This window comes from Puntigrus tetrazona, chromosome 7 (genome assembly GCF_018831695.1).
Source record: "Puntigrus tetrazona isolate hp1 chromosome 7, ASM1883169v1, whole genome shotgun sequence".
In the NCBI taxonomy this organism is placed as follows: Eukaryota; Metazoa; Chordata; class Actinopteri; order Cypriniformes; family Cyprinidae; genus Puntigrus; species Puntigrus tetrazona.
In genome coordinates, this window is record NC_056705.1 from 31,941,730 (window position 1) to 31,956,313 (window position 14,584).

The 14,584-nt window shown below is 39.4% G+C and overlaps 1 protein-coding gene and 1 non-coding gene across 9 annotated transcripts in view; one reads left to right on the forward strand and one right to left on the reverse strand.

Annotated features, from left to right (window-relative positions):
• The first annotated feature begins 271 nt into the window (after positions 1 to 271).
• LOC122348476 (nuclear factor 1 B-type-like) overlaps positions 272 to 14,584 on the forward strand; it is a 78,046-nt gene continuing 63,733 nt past the window's right edge. Inside the window, exon 1 of one of the 8 annotated variants that reach the window (XM_043243937.1) lies at positions 272 to 419. In XM_043243937.1, the coding sequence (XP_043099872.1) occupies positions 324 to 419 (96 nt within the window). In that variant the 5' untranslated portion in view covers positions 272 to 323. Of the gene's footprint in view, positions 420 to 10,715; positions 11,106 to 11,393; positions 13,027 to 14,584 lie in introns of those variants that run through there. The other 7 variants (XM_043243939.1, XM_043243936.1, XM_043243944.1 and 4 more) reach the window with 7 other exon arrangements.
• Positions 7,311 to 7,382, reverse strand: trnah-gug. The gene has a single exon. It is a non-coding gene; the product is annotated as a tRNA-His (tRNA).

Below are 14,584 nucleotides of genomic sequence, written 5' to 3' on the forward strand. Positions count from 1 at the left end.
ATGCTCCTGTTCCGCGCAGCTTAAAAAATTAAAGTCCTGGCCGAGGTGGGGGGCTTTCTCTCTCTGTGTGAGTGTGTGTGTGTGAGGGATTCAGATCCTGATCCTGTCATTATAGGCAGCACTGGAGGCTGGAGTCATCGCTGCAGCACAGGGCTGCTTGCTTGTGTGTGAGTGTGTGTGTGTGTGTGTGTGTGTGTGTGCGTGCGCACGAGTACTTTTTTCTCCCATAATGCAGTGTGATAAGGATTGGCCTACATGGGGCTGAGAGAGTGGCGTCTGATGAAGGCTTGATTAGTGTGTTATCTACTCCTGAGCTGCTCCTGATGAAAGCTACTGACGGGAGAATGGCTGGGAAAACGGCAGACAGCTCCATCAAATGGCAGCTATGTTATGACATGACAGCCAGGACCTGGTGGATGGTAAGTTTGGTGCTTTTGGAGCTTTTTTTTTTTTTTCGCTTTTTCCCACCAATTTTTTGAGTGACGTAACTCCTCCTTCAGTGCGATTCATGGCACGTCTTAGAGAAACGGTTTTGCCGAGTAGCTGTTTGAATTTGAATTCTGTTTGAAATCCTTACGTAGCGAACGTTCACGTAAATATTTACATCTTTTTGTGACGTGTAAAACAATATATGTGTATATATGTATACGTGCCCTTTTACTTTTTTTCTTATTTGAACACATTACTTTCTGTAATCCTACTGTGTTTCTAAACAGTAAAATGTGTGTTGGATCTGGATCTGGATGTCACTGGTGTCAGGTGAGGTCAGGACCCTGCGTTAAACTCTGTGTCCGGGGGTCAGAGTCCCTCTTCTGTTTGCATACTGCAGTCTATACTCATTTTAGGCTATAACTCACCTTCAGTCACATTTAAGAGGTCAGTTCCAGAGTTCTGGCTGTTGTGAGGGTTTTGAAAGTATATCGTCAATTATCCGTAGACACTTCGGATGAAAATGAAACAAAGAAGTTGCTGTTTCAGATGACGTTTCTTGCAGACGCTGCTCGGTTGATTTCTGATGATGTTTTTGATGTTGCTCGGTTGATTTCGTGACTTACTCCAGTGGTTTTGTTCATGCCGCTTGTGAACACTGTCGCACAAGATGTGGTCTTGCTCTGCACTTGTTGACATTTTTCCCTGTGTTTGTCTCTTGGCAGACAAAAGCCTCTTGTTTGAATGTTGCTACTGCTGGTTCTCACTATAAATGTTATTTTATTTCTTTTTGGACGTTACATGCCTTTTTTCATATTGCCAGCCACCATGTGAGTTAACAGTTGCTTTTTTTGTGTGTGCTTTTAATAGGGAAGTTACAACAATTAGGTCGTAAAGGAATGCTTCGAAATTTTCTTTTCACCTACATTCGTCTTATTATTATTAGCATTTAAACATTATTAGCATGATTTAGAACATTTTATAGCTAAAAGAGTGTTTGGTAAGGAACCATCTTTGTTTGAACAAGTCCACAATTTTATGATTTATTTTGTGTTTTCAGTTCTAGTCAATAAGTATTTAGTCATTCATTTTGTGTAAAAATGTCTGTGGCTTCTGTCAGAGCCATTTGTCACATTGATAAATGAAATAACAAATAAAAATAAAACTGTATAAAGATTGTACATAATTTAAAGTACTTATTTTACATGATATTGATGTTTATTTGAGGATGATTGCAGTGACCTACGTTCTCTGCTTATAAAGAATGCTAACATTTGTGTTTTCTGGTTATAGATAGGTTTAGTGTTATACACGCATTAGTGAAGTGTGTTATTGTGCACTATTGATTTTTTATGTTATTGATATTGTGTATTTTCTAACTGAAAACTAGTAAATAAAAAGCAGCAATTGAATGTAAAACACTGACACTGCCTTTTAAGTAGAAATGTGAGCGCGGCTGTGAAATATTTACACATTTATACATAATGTAAAGAACATTCTGTGAAAACGTGCCATTGATATCTTTAATATTGAGTCAAATATGAAATTAATGGTTGAAATCAAACTTCGATGCTTGTTATCTCATAATTAGGTTTTGAGACTTGTTTTAAAGCCTGGATTTCACGGACAGGGTCACAGTGTCACATTATACAGTAGATACAGTGAGAAATGAGTATTGACAGACGGGAGATCTATCCTTTTCATGCAGTATCCAATAAAAATATATAAGTTCAACAATATTTGTAATATTTCACAATATTTAGATTTTCAGTGTTTTACATAAAGAAAAAAAAGGTTTAATTTGAAGTACGAACCACACAGATACTTAAGACTTAGAGACTGCCTCAAAATGTCAGAACTGTCAGCAGATGCTGGGGTGGGCTAGGAAAGAGAGGAAAGCAGTATTTATCACTAATCCCTGCGGCCAACAGTCGTTCATTAAGGTACACATTACAGTCCCCCATTTTTTTTTTTTTTTTTTTTTTTATTAAGGTTTTTTTGCAAGAGTCCCTCTGTCTGGCTTGCTTTGTGCAGCTGGGAGACTGATGTCAGTCCGCATGCCAGCCTCCCAGCAATCTGGCCTTCAGACGATGCTCCTGCTCTCCTGCCGAATGTGGGTCGAAGATTAGCATAATACCAACTAATCGTGAATAACATTAGCATTGAGTAAGGCGGTAATTAAAAAGATTAGCAGTAGGGGAAGAAATAAATTAGGAAATTCTGTGACAACTATGTTTGTGATATTGATTGGATGACCACTGGGCTCTGGTGCTCAGGGCTTCTGGTCAGACGATGACCAGCACGGTGACCGCTTTATAACGGGCAGACAAAGTAAGCCAACTTCTGTGACTAGTCAGGCCAACTTTAATTATCGTTTTTTACCTTTATTATTCATTTTTACAGCTCAGATTGTGTCAAAGCAGTGTCAAATAGGCAAGAGGACAGCAGTACGCGCTTTTCCAAGTCCATTCCTAAAAGAGAAGAGTCATGAGGAGCTTAGCTTTTAACTCTTCAGTGACCAGCGTGAAACCGGATCACAGCGAGAGATTCTATGACAGCAGTGATAGGTCACCTTGGTGCTTCTGATTCAGACTCAGATCCTCAGACTGATCTAACGACTAAATGCTGTGTTTGTCTGGAAGCTAAACTCTGTCCGTAATCACGGTGTTAATTATTCCGTCTGTTGGGCACACCTCAGGTTAGTTTGATCACTATCAGAGGGATCCAGCTCAGCTTGCTCTTAACTGCTCTCTGCCAGCGCTCCGTATTATCAGCATGTTTCAACACTATTCATCTACCACCACTAGTGCCATAATAATCATAAACATTATTGCATTAATAATGCTACTAAATGTATGTGATCAGTGACGATCCTTTTTGTGTTATTCTTGTTACGTCTTTAGAGTCTTTCCAGAGTTGAAGGACAAAGCTGAGAATTAAAAAAATATTAATAATAATAATAATTAAATACCTAGTTGTTTTACTTTACATTAAGCAGGTCATCCTTATGTAGAGCACCATTTTAAGATCACATGACTCACTCTCTTCATCTCAATACACTTACTCTTGAGAGATGAATTAGCCGACCGTGAGTAGATTTATACAATGACAGTGGTACTAAAAAGCATTTCTTTTGCATGATATTGCACCCATAGGTGTCAGGACATGTCTGAGACAACTGTAATATGCGTTAGCACAATACTGTTAATATACTAGGTATATTCATATCTGTTTAACTGAATAATGAACTACTCTGTTGCTATTTAAAAAGAATAGACCTCTATTCGGATGGGATGGAATTTATTATAGAGACATTATTTAAATAAACTTAACATTAGTTTATAGAAATGGCTGACAAGCATTAACTATATACATGTAGCTTACCCAGTTTAAATTATTTAGAAATTTAAGTCATCTGGCTTTTCACATATAATCTTATATCTTAAAAATGTTATATGTATTTTATATTTATATAATCTATTTTCGTTTCATAAGATACCGTTCAGGTGCAACACACGGCAGACATCCACATTCAGGATTACGGTTCTCCGGGGACCACTGAATTTGACAAAAAATAGTAGGAAATTTGCTCTGGGATTTTTTAGGCTACAGAAGTTGTGGGAGAAAAACTTGGCAGATTCCGACGGGATTAAAATTGCAAAGAAAACCAGTCCTGTCCAAAAAGGACTTATGTTCTATATGAATGTAATCCAGATGTACTACATTTACCATGTTGTCATGTGACCTGTCATTGTCAGAGAGCAGCGGTGCCTGCACACTTTTTCAGGTGCCTTGGCTCCAGAAGTATTTTTCCCATAGGGACTTTGCAGAGTCTTTGTCAAACATATTTGAGTCAAGAACAAAACCAACCAGCAACCCGTTTAAACATTACATTGTAAAAAAAACCCATCACTAACTTTGATTTGATGCCTAAAAATATTAAATAAATAAAAACAGATAAAGACTGTAGTATCTTTAATGAGAGAAAGAAATCATGTACAAAAAAATGTGATGCGTGGCAAACTTCATAATCAAATGAGAGATGTTTCACTTGTCTTTCTGTGGTATATGTTTAACACAGTAAGAATATCATGCTAAGCGTGTGGTTCTGAATTCCTCAACTCTGAATGTGGACATCCTACTCTTTTTTTCAACTTTGTCTTACCTCTTATAGTAGGGAAACATGCATACTCGGATCCAGACTATTTTCAAAAAGCTGTGAAAAGACGTATATTAGTACCCTTGCTATCTGTTGACTTATCTTTGAGAGATCAGATGGAGAGCGTTTTGAAGAGAATGATGGAGCAGGGGTTCTTTAACTGTTACAGCAATGTGTAGCCATGCCTGACGAAGATCTGCTTAAGGCAATTAGGAAACAAAAGGCCTCTTTGTTCTAAACAGGGTTGGGGGGTCGATGAGGGGACGTTTAGAAAGAAAGGAGCCTTGAGAGAGGAAAAAGGGAATCGTCAAGGTATGGACCAGAACTGTGTGTATTAATGTAACCTGGCCACTTATATTAACCCTTCTCATTACACATAGGCTGAGCTTCGTGCTATAACAGCTGTCTGTTTATTGTCTACTGATTCCCTGTTTGTTCTTGTTAAAACATCATAAGAAGAAAGAACTGTTGCTTGCTTACCAGTAGAAGTAAAGTGATACCTGCAGATAAATTATATTGTTATTGTACCATTTGCTTGCCTGCAGCATTAGCCCTTAAATTGTCGCATGAGAAGAATCATTTATAGGAAGTAATAAAACATTTTTGGCTGAACAGTGCCTTTATTGTATTTTAATGTTTATTCATCTCACTGCAGCTGCTTACCTTCATTTCTATGCTTTAGTGCTGAAACTATCTAGTGCCAAATATAAATGCACGCAGTTATTAGATCCACAGACAGCAGAATTTATTTTAACAATGTAAAAGATAAAAAAGATTTAAATTGTGAATTTCAAAATACCCTTCACACACAAACTGTTCATGTGATGCGATCACAAGAAAACAACTTATGGCACTGCTTTTGGAGGAAACCCCCTCTTTAGCGAAGATGAAAGATAAAATATCAGACCATGATGCTTCTATAGCTGTGGCTAATGAAGATGCACATTGTTACAGGAACATGTGTTCTGAGACCAGACAAAAGCCTGCAGGGATGCACATTTCATGCGACATAGGTGCATGCTTGTCCTGTCAATCAAGACCTATTGAAGTGAGGAGGGAGACAGACGCACATAGAGAGAGAAAGCAAGCACACAGCAGTTTTGCCTGGCTCTTCTGTGGGGGCCTGCTGCTTTTTCTCTCGTAGCTGAAGGATTTGCGATGCATGCGCGGGTGTGTGTGTGTGTGTGTGTGTGTGTGTGTGAGTGTGAATGGGACGCAGTGGTTTTGGCAGGATTCCATGTTTACTATAAGCTTTCTCCTTGTTTATTTGAGCGTGCATCTCGTCGCTGCTCTTGTTCTCGGCGGCTGGTTTGTAGCAGTGAGGAACAAGAACGCTCTTTCATGGTTGTCAACAGGTGCAAAAGAGCTCCTTCTGCGTGTCTTTGTGTTTTTTTGATGCGTAAGTGTGTGAGTTTTTGTTTTGTTTAGCTTTTAAAGATGAATCGTCGGACAAAGAGAGGTGGAACGACAAAAACAAACACATACGCGTTTCTAACTTTTATTTTATTTCGTTACGGTGAACAGCGCGAATGCGTAAAACGAAATAAAATGATTTGGCATGCCTTTGACGGACTCGTTTGTGTCATTGTTGATGCGTTTCATTACTAACGTTAGCTGAACGTTTAGCAGTCTATAGCATCCGCCAGTCAGAGGGATCCGTGTCTGGTACAGGTGTGCTAATCTCAACTGGACACAGTGAGGTAATTAAGCAGTCTTTATCTCTGCCAAGTTTTCCTAATGGTCCATTTTAGCGGTGGTTTCATATACATGGTCGAGTGCTGCCCTCTGGTGCCTAAATCGTCTGGCGCTACACATTAAAAACTGAAGAGGTCTTCAAACATCCTGAAAACACACGGGTCAGTCAGGTGCTGGTCATGCTAGCTTTCTCTGTGTAATCACGCTCGAGTGAAAAAATAATGTATAGCGTATTCTGAGTAACAAGAATATTAACTGTAAGTAGCCTACGTGTTTCGATTAAAGAGAGTGTAAAAAAATACGGCGATGTGATAGACTACTGTATCACCAATAAGACTAGGAGACTTGAGACTTTGAGGCTGCATACAACATTAAGCCTGGTTTATTTGAGTTCAGTCAGCATTATATTCGCTAGTCATAAGCATACTACAACAGTGTACAACTAATTCAGAATAATGGTCAATTTGATAACTGTTAGTATTTTAAAACAACATCTTCTTTATGACGTATGCAGCCTGCCCCTCCGGAGGATGCGGTCTTCCGTTTGAGAAACGGCCATAGATGTCTTTAGCGTTTTTAGAATATGAACATATAATTTTGTCACTCAGAAAAGCAGCGTTACACAGGAACGTCTGCCGTGACTTGGACCCGAAGCGGCTCGCCCGACCGCATGCTCGTACACCCAGCCTAATAACTCCCGAAAGGGCAGTGACACTCTACACACCCGAGAGCTGCTGGGGCCGCACTCTGCCTTAGGAAACGGTATTTTAAACTTATTTAAATGATCAACAAAGAGCAAAGATTTTATTCTGACCAAATAAACATAAACATAGCTGTATATAACAACTATTGTGTTAATGATTAAAAGTTAGATTTTTATGTTTTTATGTTTTATATTTTTATTTTTGTCCCGTGCGAAGATTAAAATAGGCTTTCTGATTACAGTGACATTCATATATTCTTACGCAGCTGTTTGTAACATCTATAAAATAATTAGAAAATGCAAAAGTCGCTCTTTTGTCACCCCTGCCGTGACCCGGATTCGAACCGGGGTTGCTGCGGCCACAACGCAGAGTACTAACCACTATACGATCACGGCGAGCTAGGAGAGCGCTCGAACGGGCGCGGGTCAGTTTTGCTCTTACTGCGGCGTCGCGACAAAATGTTCCGATAAAAAATGACAGGTCGCGGGTTTTTTATTTGTTTATTCTTTTTAATTATACACATATATATTTCATGTACCTTACACGTAATGACTCTCTGGCTAATCAGTGGGAACTCTGTCCAGTTGTTTAAGTATAAAACAGCAAAATTAAAATGATTTAAGGGACATTTGTTTGTGCGTTGGTTAATAGTCAAAACTGTTATTTCTTGTCCAAGGTAGGTAGCAGGTGTGCTTTTTTGAAAATAGTAAATAAAGGGGACATGAAGACAGAGAGTGCTCACTGGCATTCTGTATGTTAGTGCATGATGCAATCTGCATTTGTTCATTTGTAAAACACCGAAATGCATCTTGCTAATGTCATTCATATGAGTCCCTCCTATAGCCTGTTCTAATTTGTTCAGCATCACCTGCTTTCAGTCTAGGCCCGCTAATACAAATATGGCCTTGTGGGGCGATATGAAAACGCATCAGGCCACTTAAGAGCAGAGACCACCTATATCGCAAAACTACATATTCAAATAATAAAATAACAGTGGGTATAATACTCGACAAACGTGTAGCTTTGTGCGTTTGTCTAATTGTTTTAGAATTCAGCGCTTGACAAAATTTCAGCTATGAAACGGATTAAGACGAAATATGTAAAATCCTTCCGTTTCCCGTTTCTTTAGGGTCACGTCTCGGGCCACAGACGGGTCGCCCTGACAGGATGGCCTTTGTGTGGACAGTGTAACGTGGAATTATAGTATAGACAAAATGACCCCACAACAGGCTAACTCATGCTTTAAAAACGACAGGTTAGTCTAACTTATTCAGTAGACTTAGAGAAATAATAATAAAAAAAGATCGATCAATTAACTTGAGCAGAATGATAAAATAGTTGCAGCTTTTAGTTGGTCAGCGTGGCCGACAATAAACACGTGATATTTTTTTTTTATGCACAAATCGAACATCCAAACACAACACGGCATTAGAAAGGTTGCCTGATTAAAAGGTAGTGCTATTAAAAACAATACATGTGCATACTGTCTTTTTATCTACTAAATATCCTATATGACTTGATTTGCATAATCTGTACTAATTCATGTGTGCGTGTGTCATTTTATATAAAATAATAGCCTACAAATTACAATATTTAACAATTATTGATGGTCAATTCCGTCTCAAACGATTCAAAGCACTATAATAAATGTTACATTATGATATAATGGAAATTCCACTAAAACGTGGTAAAGAACCGCTTCTAGGGTTTAAATGGAAATTACGGTCTAGTACTAGTTGCTTATAATAATAATAATAATAATAATAATAGTAATTACCATTTAATATCGTTTGCGGTAAAGCTAGGCTGTAAGGGAGATACATCAGACGTAAATGAGCTGTGGGTAGTCTTCTAACACTTTTAGATGCTCGTATGCTGTCTTTGCCGGGATATACATAAAAAGAGTGGCAAATGGTTTGGGTTCCACTGCTTTTCATTTAATGAAAACATTTCTCCACTCACCAGCATTTCAGCAAAGCTGTTTTTGAAACGGGCTCGACGGCGAAATACTAGGTAACCTATAAAGACGTGAAAACGCTTTTTAATAGTTCGGCGCCCGCTCTTTCTACGCACCGTTTAAAAAAAGAATATCATTTCTAGAGACGTTCGCAACGAAATACTATCTTAACGCAGCGAGCCACTAACCCGTTCGCTGTACCCGAGATAAAACGAGGATTTGTGATTAGAAAAGTTTGGCGCTGAATGTGTCGATGCTGAAATGAAGTGAACTTACGGAGGCTCGCGGCGCGCACGCGACACATGTCCAGACTCACCGGGAACAGAGCGAACTAAACTCTTCAGCCGGACATCGGTGTTTCTACTCGTTCTGCCCGTTAACAACGTCCCTGTCCCCCGCTCACAACTGAGCTTGCCAAAGTTTGCGTCTAAGAATTTGGAGCCCTTTCGCTTGATTTCGCGTCACACTCCACCTACTCGACAACGCTCCAGCAAACCGTGTGTTTTAGCTACAAGTGTGGCGATGTGAAGCGGAACGAACGGTTCGTTGTGTAAAAGAAGTTTATCCCGGCGAGTACAGTCACAGTCAACTCTCTCCGATGTGTCTCGTGTCACTAGAGAGCCGGGATGTCCCGGTGACTGAGTTATTGTGTGGGTGATCATGTCGTTACGCTTCATTGTAGGTGAAAGAATTGTAAAAGTTCGTTTAGCTGATACTAAATGCATTTTACAGCTACATAACGTAACGTGACGCGAAGTCCTCTCCTGTCGAACGATTAAACGGTGTTTAACAGAAGGGACATTTTGTGACAACTGACCTAAATGAACTGTTTTGTTTAAGATACGCACAAACTGCATGTCTTATAGAATAGGTTAAAAAATAAAATGCGCCCAAATAACTAATAATCCACGTGTGTTGTGTATGTTTTCTGTTATATGCACTTATTGCTATTTTGATTAATAAATGCGCGATATGTATAATTCTCACTCCGTTTTAATACGTCTGTCGCATGATTTGATGACATCGATAAACACGCTCAAATACGCGTTTTATTCTTGTGCTGTTGGACTCGTGTGTGTGTGTGTGTGTGTGTGTGTGTGTGTGTGTGTGTGTGTGTGTGCTGCGCTCTGGTGTTCCTGGGCTGGATCAGTGCCATCATTGTGCTCCCGAACAGAGGTGTCTTTATTTTCTATATCATATAAAAATCGTACTGTTTTAATAATAATAATAATTATATATATATATATATATATATATATATATATATATATATATATATATATATATATATATATATATATATATAATGTAGAGAGAGAGAGAGAGAGAGATTTTTTCTGCATTATTAGAACCGATAATATTACGAGGTGTTAAGATTGTGTATTTAAATAGGACATACTCCAACAAACAACGTGGATAACAGTATGAAAACCGTCTGATTTAATTCAATTTAATTAAAATAAAAGTGTTTCTTTTGTTCTTTTTTTTCTAATAGGTTAATACGAATTGATTTTGTATTAATTTATTTGCTTTCCTGCCGGCCCACAAGGAATTCTATAATCCCCAAAGCCAAAACGCACACAGGAATTTGACCTATCTTCAGCCACTAGTCTAAATTTCTCCCGGTCTCGGATTGATGGGACTTGGTCAATGTTAATATGCAAATAGTGACACTGCCTGCCGAGCGGAAGTGAGGGGCCTAGGGCATGGAACGCCGAGCGGAGCTCCGCCGGTGCGCCAGCCAATCAGAAACGAGGATGTAATTCCAAATGCGCAGCTACGTTTGGCTGCCGCCTGCGAGCAACAGCGACGACAGACAGAGAAAGTGAAGGCGCAGACCTACCCACTTCCAAAAACTCAGCCTATTCTGGACCGCGTTCAACTTAACCACCAAAAGCCATCCAAAAAGACTGACTTGCAGAGGAAGGAAGATAAAAAAATATCAGAGGTGCTCGCTGAGTTGATTTTGCCGCCTGTCTGCCAAGAATTCTCTTCCGGTGTTCATTTTTGTAAGCACTACAACGTGAAACGAAAAGAGAGAGAGAGAAAGAAAAAAAAATAAAAAGCACAATTTTTTGAACTTGAGACATGTGAGCGTACCGGCTTCAGTTTCATCCGGCCTCCAGGAACCCCCTTCAATTCCATGCAATACAGTGCAATGGTACGTTACGATGGAAAACACTGTCTTACTAACATTTGTGAATATTTTTTTCTCGGCTGGCTGTGTTGCGCGTATGTAACCTCAAAAGGGCAATAGCGTCGCGTTTCACGTTTGAAATGACCGAGAGCGTTTAAAACTGCAGAAAAAGCGATAGCAATGTCGTATTGTTTATGTCACGCATTGGCAGACGTCCCATATGGGTCATATCATTGTGTCAGAAGTCGAGTTTGCGCCTCTTGGCATGCATCCTATGTTCTCTAAAACTCTCCCTCTGTTGAATAGCAGTGCACTTCTGGCACGGAGCGGCGGCGCGGATACCTGGACGTGTCGCGTCGATGTTTACTCGCCGTTCTCCTGTCATTTCACCTTTGTCTCGCGCTGTTTTACGTAACGCGTGTCTGTTTTTACGTTTTCTTTCGACAGATGATACTTTGAATCTAAGAAACGTCGCGTTGTGCACGCGTCGGCGTTCGCCTGAGGGATAGTTTACGTCCACGAACCGAGCCATTGTTAACGTTTTTGGAGTTTGTCGCGTTGAGCTTTCGTTGCTGTCCTGTTTCAGTGAAGTTATTGATTCTGTTGACTTACGAGCCGGACGGAGGGGTGGGCTCCGGCTTCGACTTTGACACAAGAAGCCGACGTAAAGCGAAAGGAGTCGTTATGTCCGGCAAACAACCAGTCCCCGTGCTCCTTTCTCCCTGGCACGCGTGATAGAAGCGTGCACCGCCACAGACTTTTCTCCATAAATCAAACTGTTACGTAGCGCCTTTAAACGCGCCGAGCTCCCAGTAGATATAGGCTATAAGTCATTATTCTGTTCTGACTTCTTGTGTAAATGCAGCAGGCCCAAACTTGCGTTCTCGTCTGTAATAATCCGCGCGTTTCCAAAACGTGTGATGTAATAAAAGAGCACCGGTGTTTTAAAAGTAATGCGATATCTCCGTGTTGGTTTGTACGAGCTGATAGTGAAAGTAACTAAAAATGACAGAAAATCAATGTCTGTGCTGGTCAAAAATGACTTTGGAAAGGAAACCTGCTATGATTTGATTGTTTTATTAAGACCACGGCCTTTATAAGACGTAGCTTATCAAAGTCAAAAGGCATACTCGTAATTCAAAAACAAATGCGACATGAGGGTCGAACAGGCTGAAATGAGCTTTATTTGTTGTTTCTTTATTGCGAACAGATACGAATGGCCTGAAGTGCTTTAATTCGCAATGGAAGAAACCCCTTTAGATGATGTGTGGCGCGTGAACGCCGCGCTTTATCTTGTTTCATAGTTTTGCATGCCTGAAGTGCTTGCCACGAGAAATAGTGACACTTGTCTAAAAAGTGGTAAATTGTGTAAATCTTAGTCAGTGTCACGGAGGTGCAGTCGAGGTGGGCTGGAAATATGGGATATGCGCTTGCTGGAAGAGGAGGAGTAAGACTGTGTAATTAAAGGCGAAAAAAAAAATCTTCAGACTGATTTGTTAGGCTCCAGCAGACTAGAGGGTGTTACCGGCCCATATTATATCAAGTTTGAAAAGCAAACACATGATCAGAAATTAGGCGCCTTCAAGTTTTCTTCTTGCACGTGCGGTATATTAATTTAAGATTCCTCTTTAAAAGTCAACTCTGAGCTTCTGCTAGCTTTATGCTCCGCGGCGCTGTGGACGCGTCTAGATCCACTCCATTTACGATCTTTTGTGCTCTTAAACAGCGGTCAGGATCGGTTAAATGCTAAGTGTGGGATCTCCAGTTGTTCTCCGGTGCCGGATAACAGCGTGGTTTTTTTGAATGAGGATATCAGCTATTTAGTCAAACGTGCACGGAGCGGCACGGGCTCTGAAGAATGAAGCGATAATATCATCTGCGATACCCTTCAGGACTTTGAATAACAGCGCGATCTACGATGTATTCGCCGATTTGTCTCACACAGGTATATTACATATTTTTTTTAAATGATCTCTCTGCAGGTAATTTCTCATACTTTTTTATTCACCGCGCTTCGATTAGCCTGTAATTAAAGAACCGCTGCATGCGAATTTATTGCACACTTCTCACTTTTTGAAGCATCGCAGTTCAACAACTTCTTTGACGTCGTGTCTTACAAACAGCGTTTAAGGAAATCGATGCATCGAAGCAGCCTATTCAAAACCTTTGAGTTACGCTAAAAATAAAGATTGAAATCCGAACGAAGGAGTCGTTTTAAAGTACCTTTTTAAATTCAATAAAGAACATTTACTGCCTCAGAAGAGCCCTTTGCGTACTGTTAAGTTACCCAGAATGAGTAAACTACCCTAATCTGACAAACTATAGGCTACAAGAAGTTTTTTAACCTTCACGGAGCCATACAGCGGGGCACGGTCCTTCATAAGACGTTTATCTGAGGAAAATTGTATTTTTTACGAGTGCACTAGATATTATATTTAAAGCCGTTTTTATTTCAAATATCCAACGGGACATTCAGTGATGTAGGCTAAAGACCGGCTTCTGTGATAGCACGCGCACATCACATAAACGGTCACTTTATTCGTCTCTGAACAGACCAGCGCTCACACAAATTAAATCAAATCTTACGTCGTCGGTCAATTTATTCAGCTACAGAAATGAACTCGGTTAAACAAAGCAACTTTATATGAGGCGAACAACAGGCAGATGTCTGAAAAGTGTTCATTTCAAACGCGAGGTTAGGATAGCGCTTTCACTTCAGGAGAGTTAGCCTTACATTCGACTAAAGAAAACTGAGGGAGAAAATAGAGTGAATTAAGATGAAAACAACGATAGGCTTGATTCAGCGGCTGGACAGAGTCCGCCGGCTTTGGCTGACACAATTTTACTGTTTATATTTTCCTTGGCATCAGAGAGTGATTGACTGAGATATGCTGAGTACTCACCTTACACTTATAAAACCTGTCATTTCTTTCCCCTTTAAGACATTTGCATAAGAGCTATTATGAGAACAGTTGAGCGAAATGTTTTAATTTCACATTACATTCACTATGATTTTATTGTTACGTCGTGGATATGTCACTTTTTCAAGTCCTCAACAGCGTTATGTATTGTGCAATATGACAAAATAGTAATTAAATAGCAATGGCTTTTTCTGTCACATTAAAAAACAAACAAATTATATATATATATATATATATATATATATATATATATATATATATATATATATATATATATATATAGTAGACTGCATTTTTGCATATAGTTTATATTATCTGACTGTATTTTCTGTTGAGTGGACATTGCAGTGTGCATTTAGTTGTAATACAATTTTCAAAACAAATTACAGATTTACAACACATTTACACACACACACACACACACATTATTTTGAGTTAGCTATATAATCATAATAATAATAAACTAGCTTTAATCTGTCTGATGTGCTTGGTTATTAAATTAGCACTTTGAATTAGAGTTTTTATACATTCCAGGACTGCACCAGATATTGTGAAAACTCACACTCTTCAGCTAGTTACAGT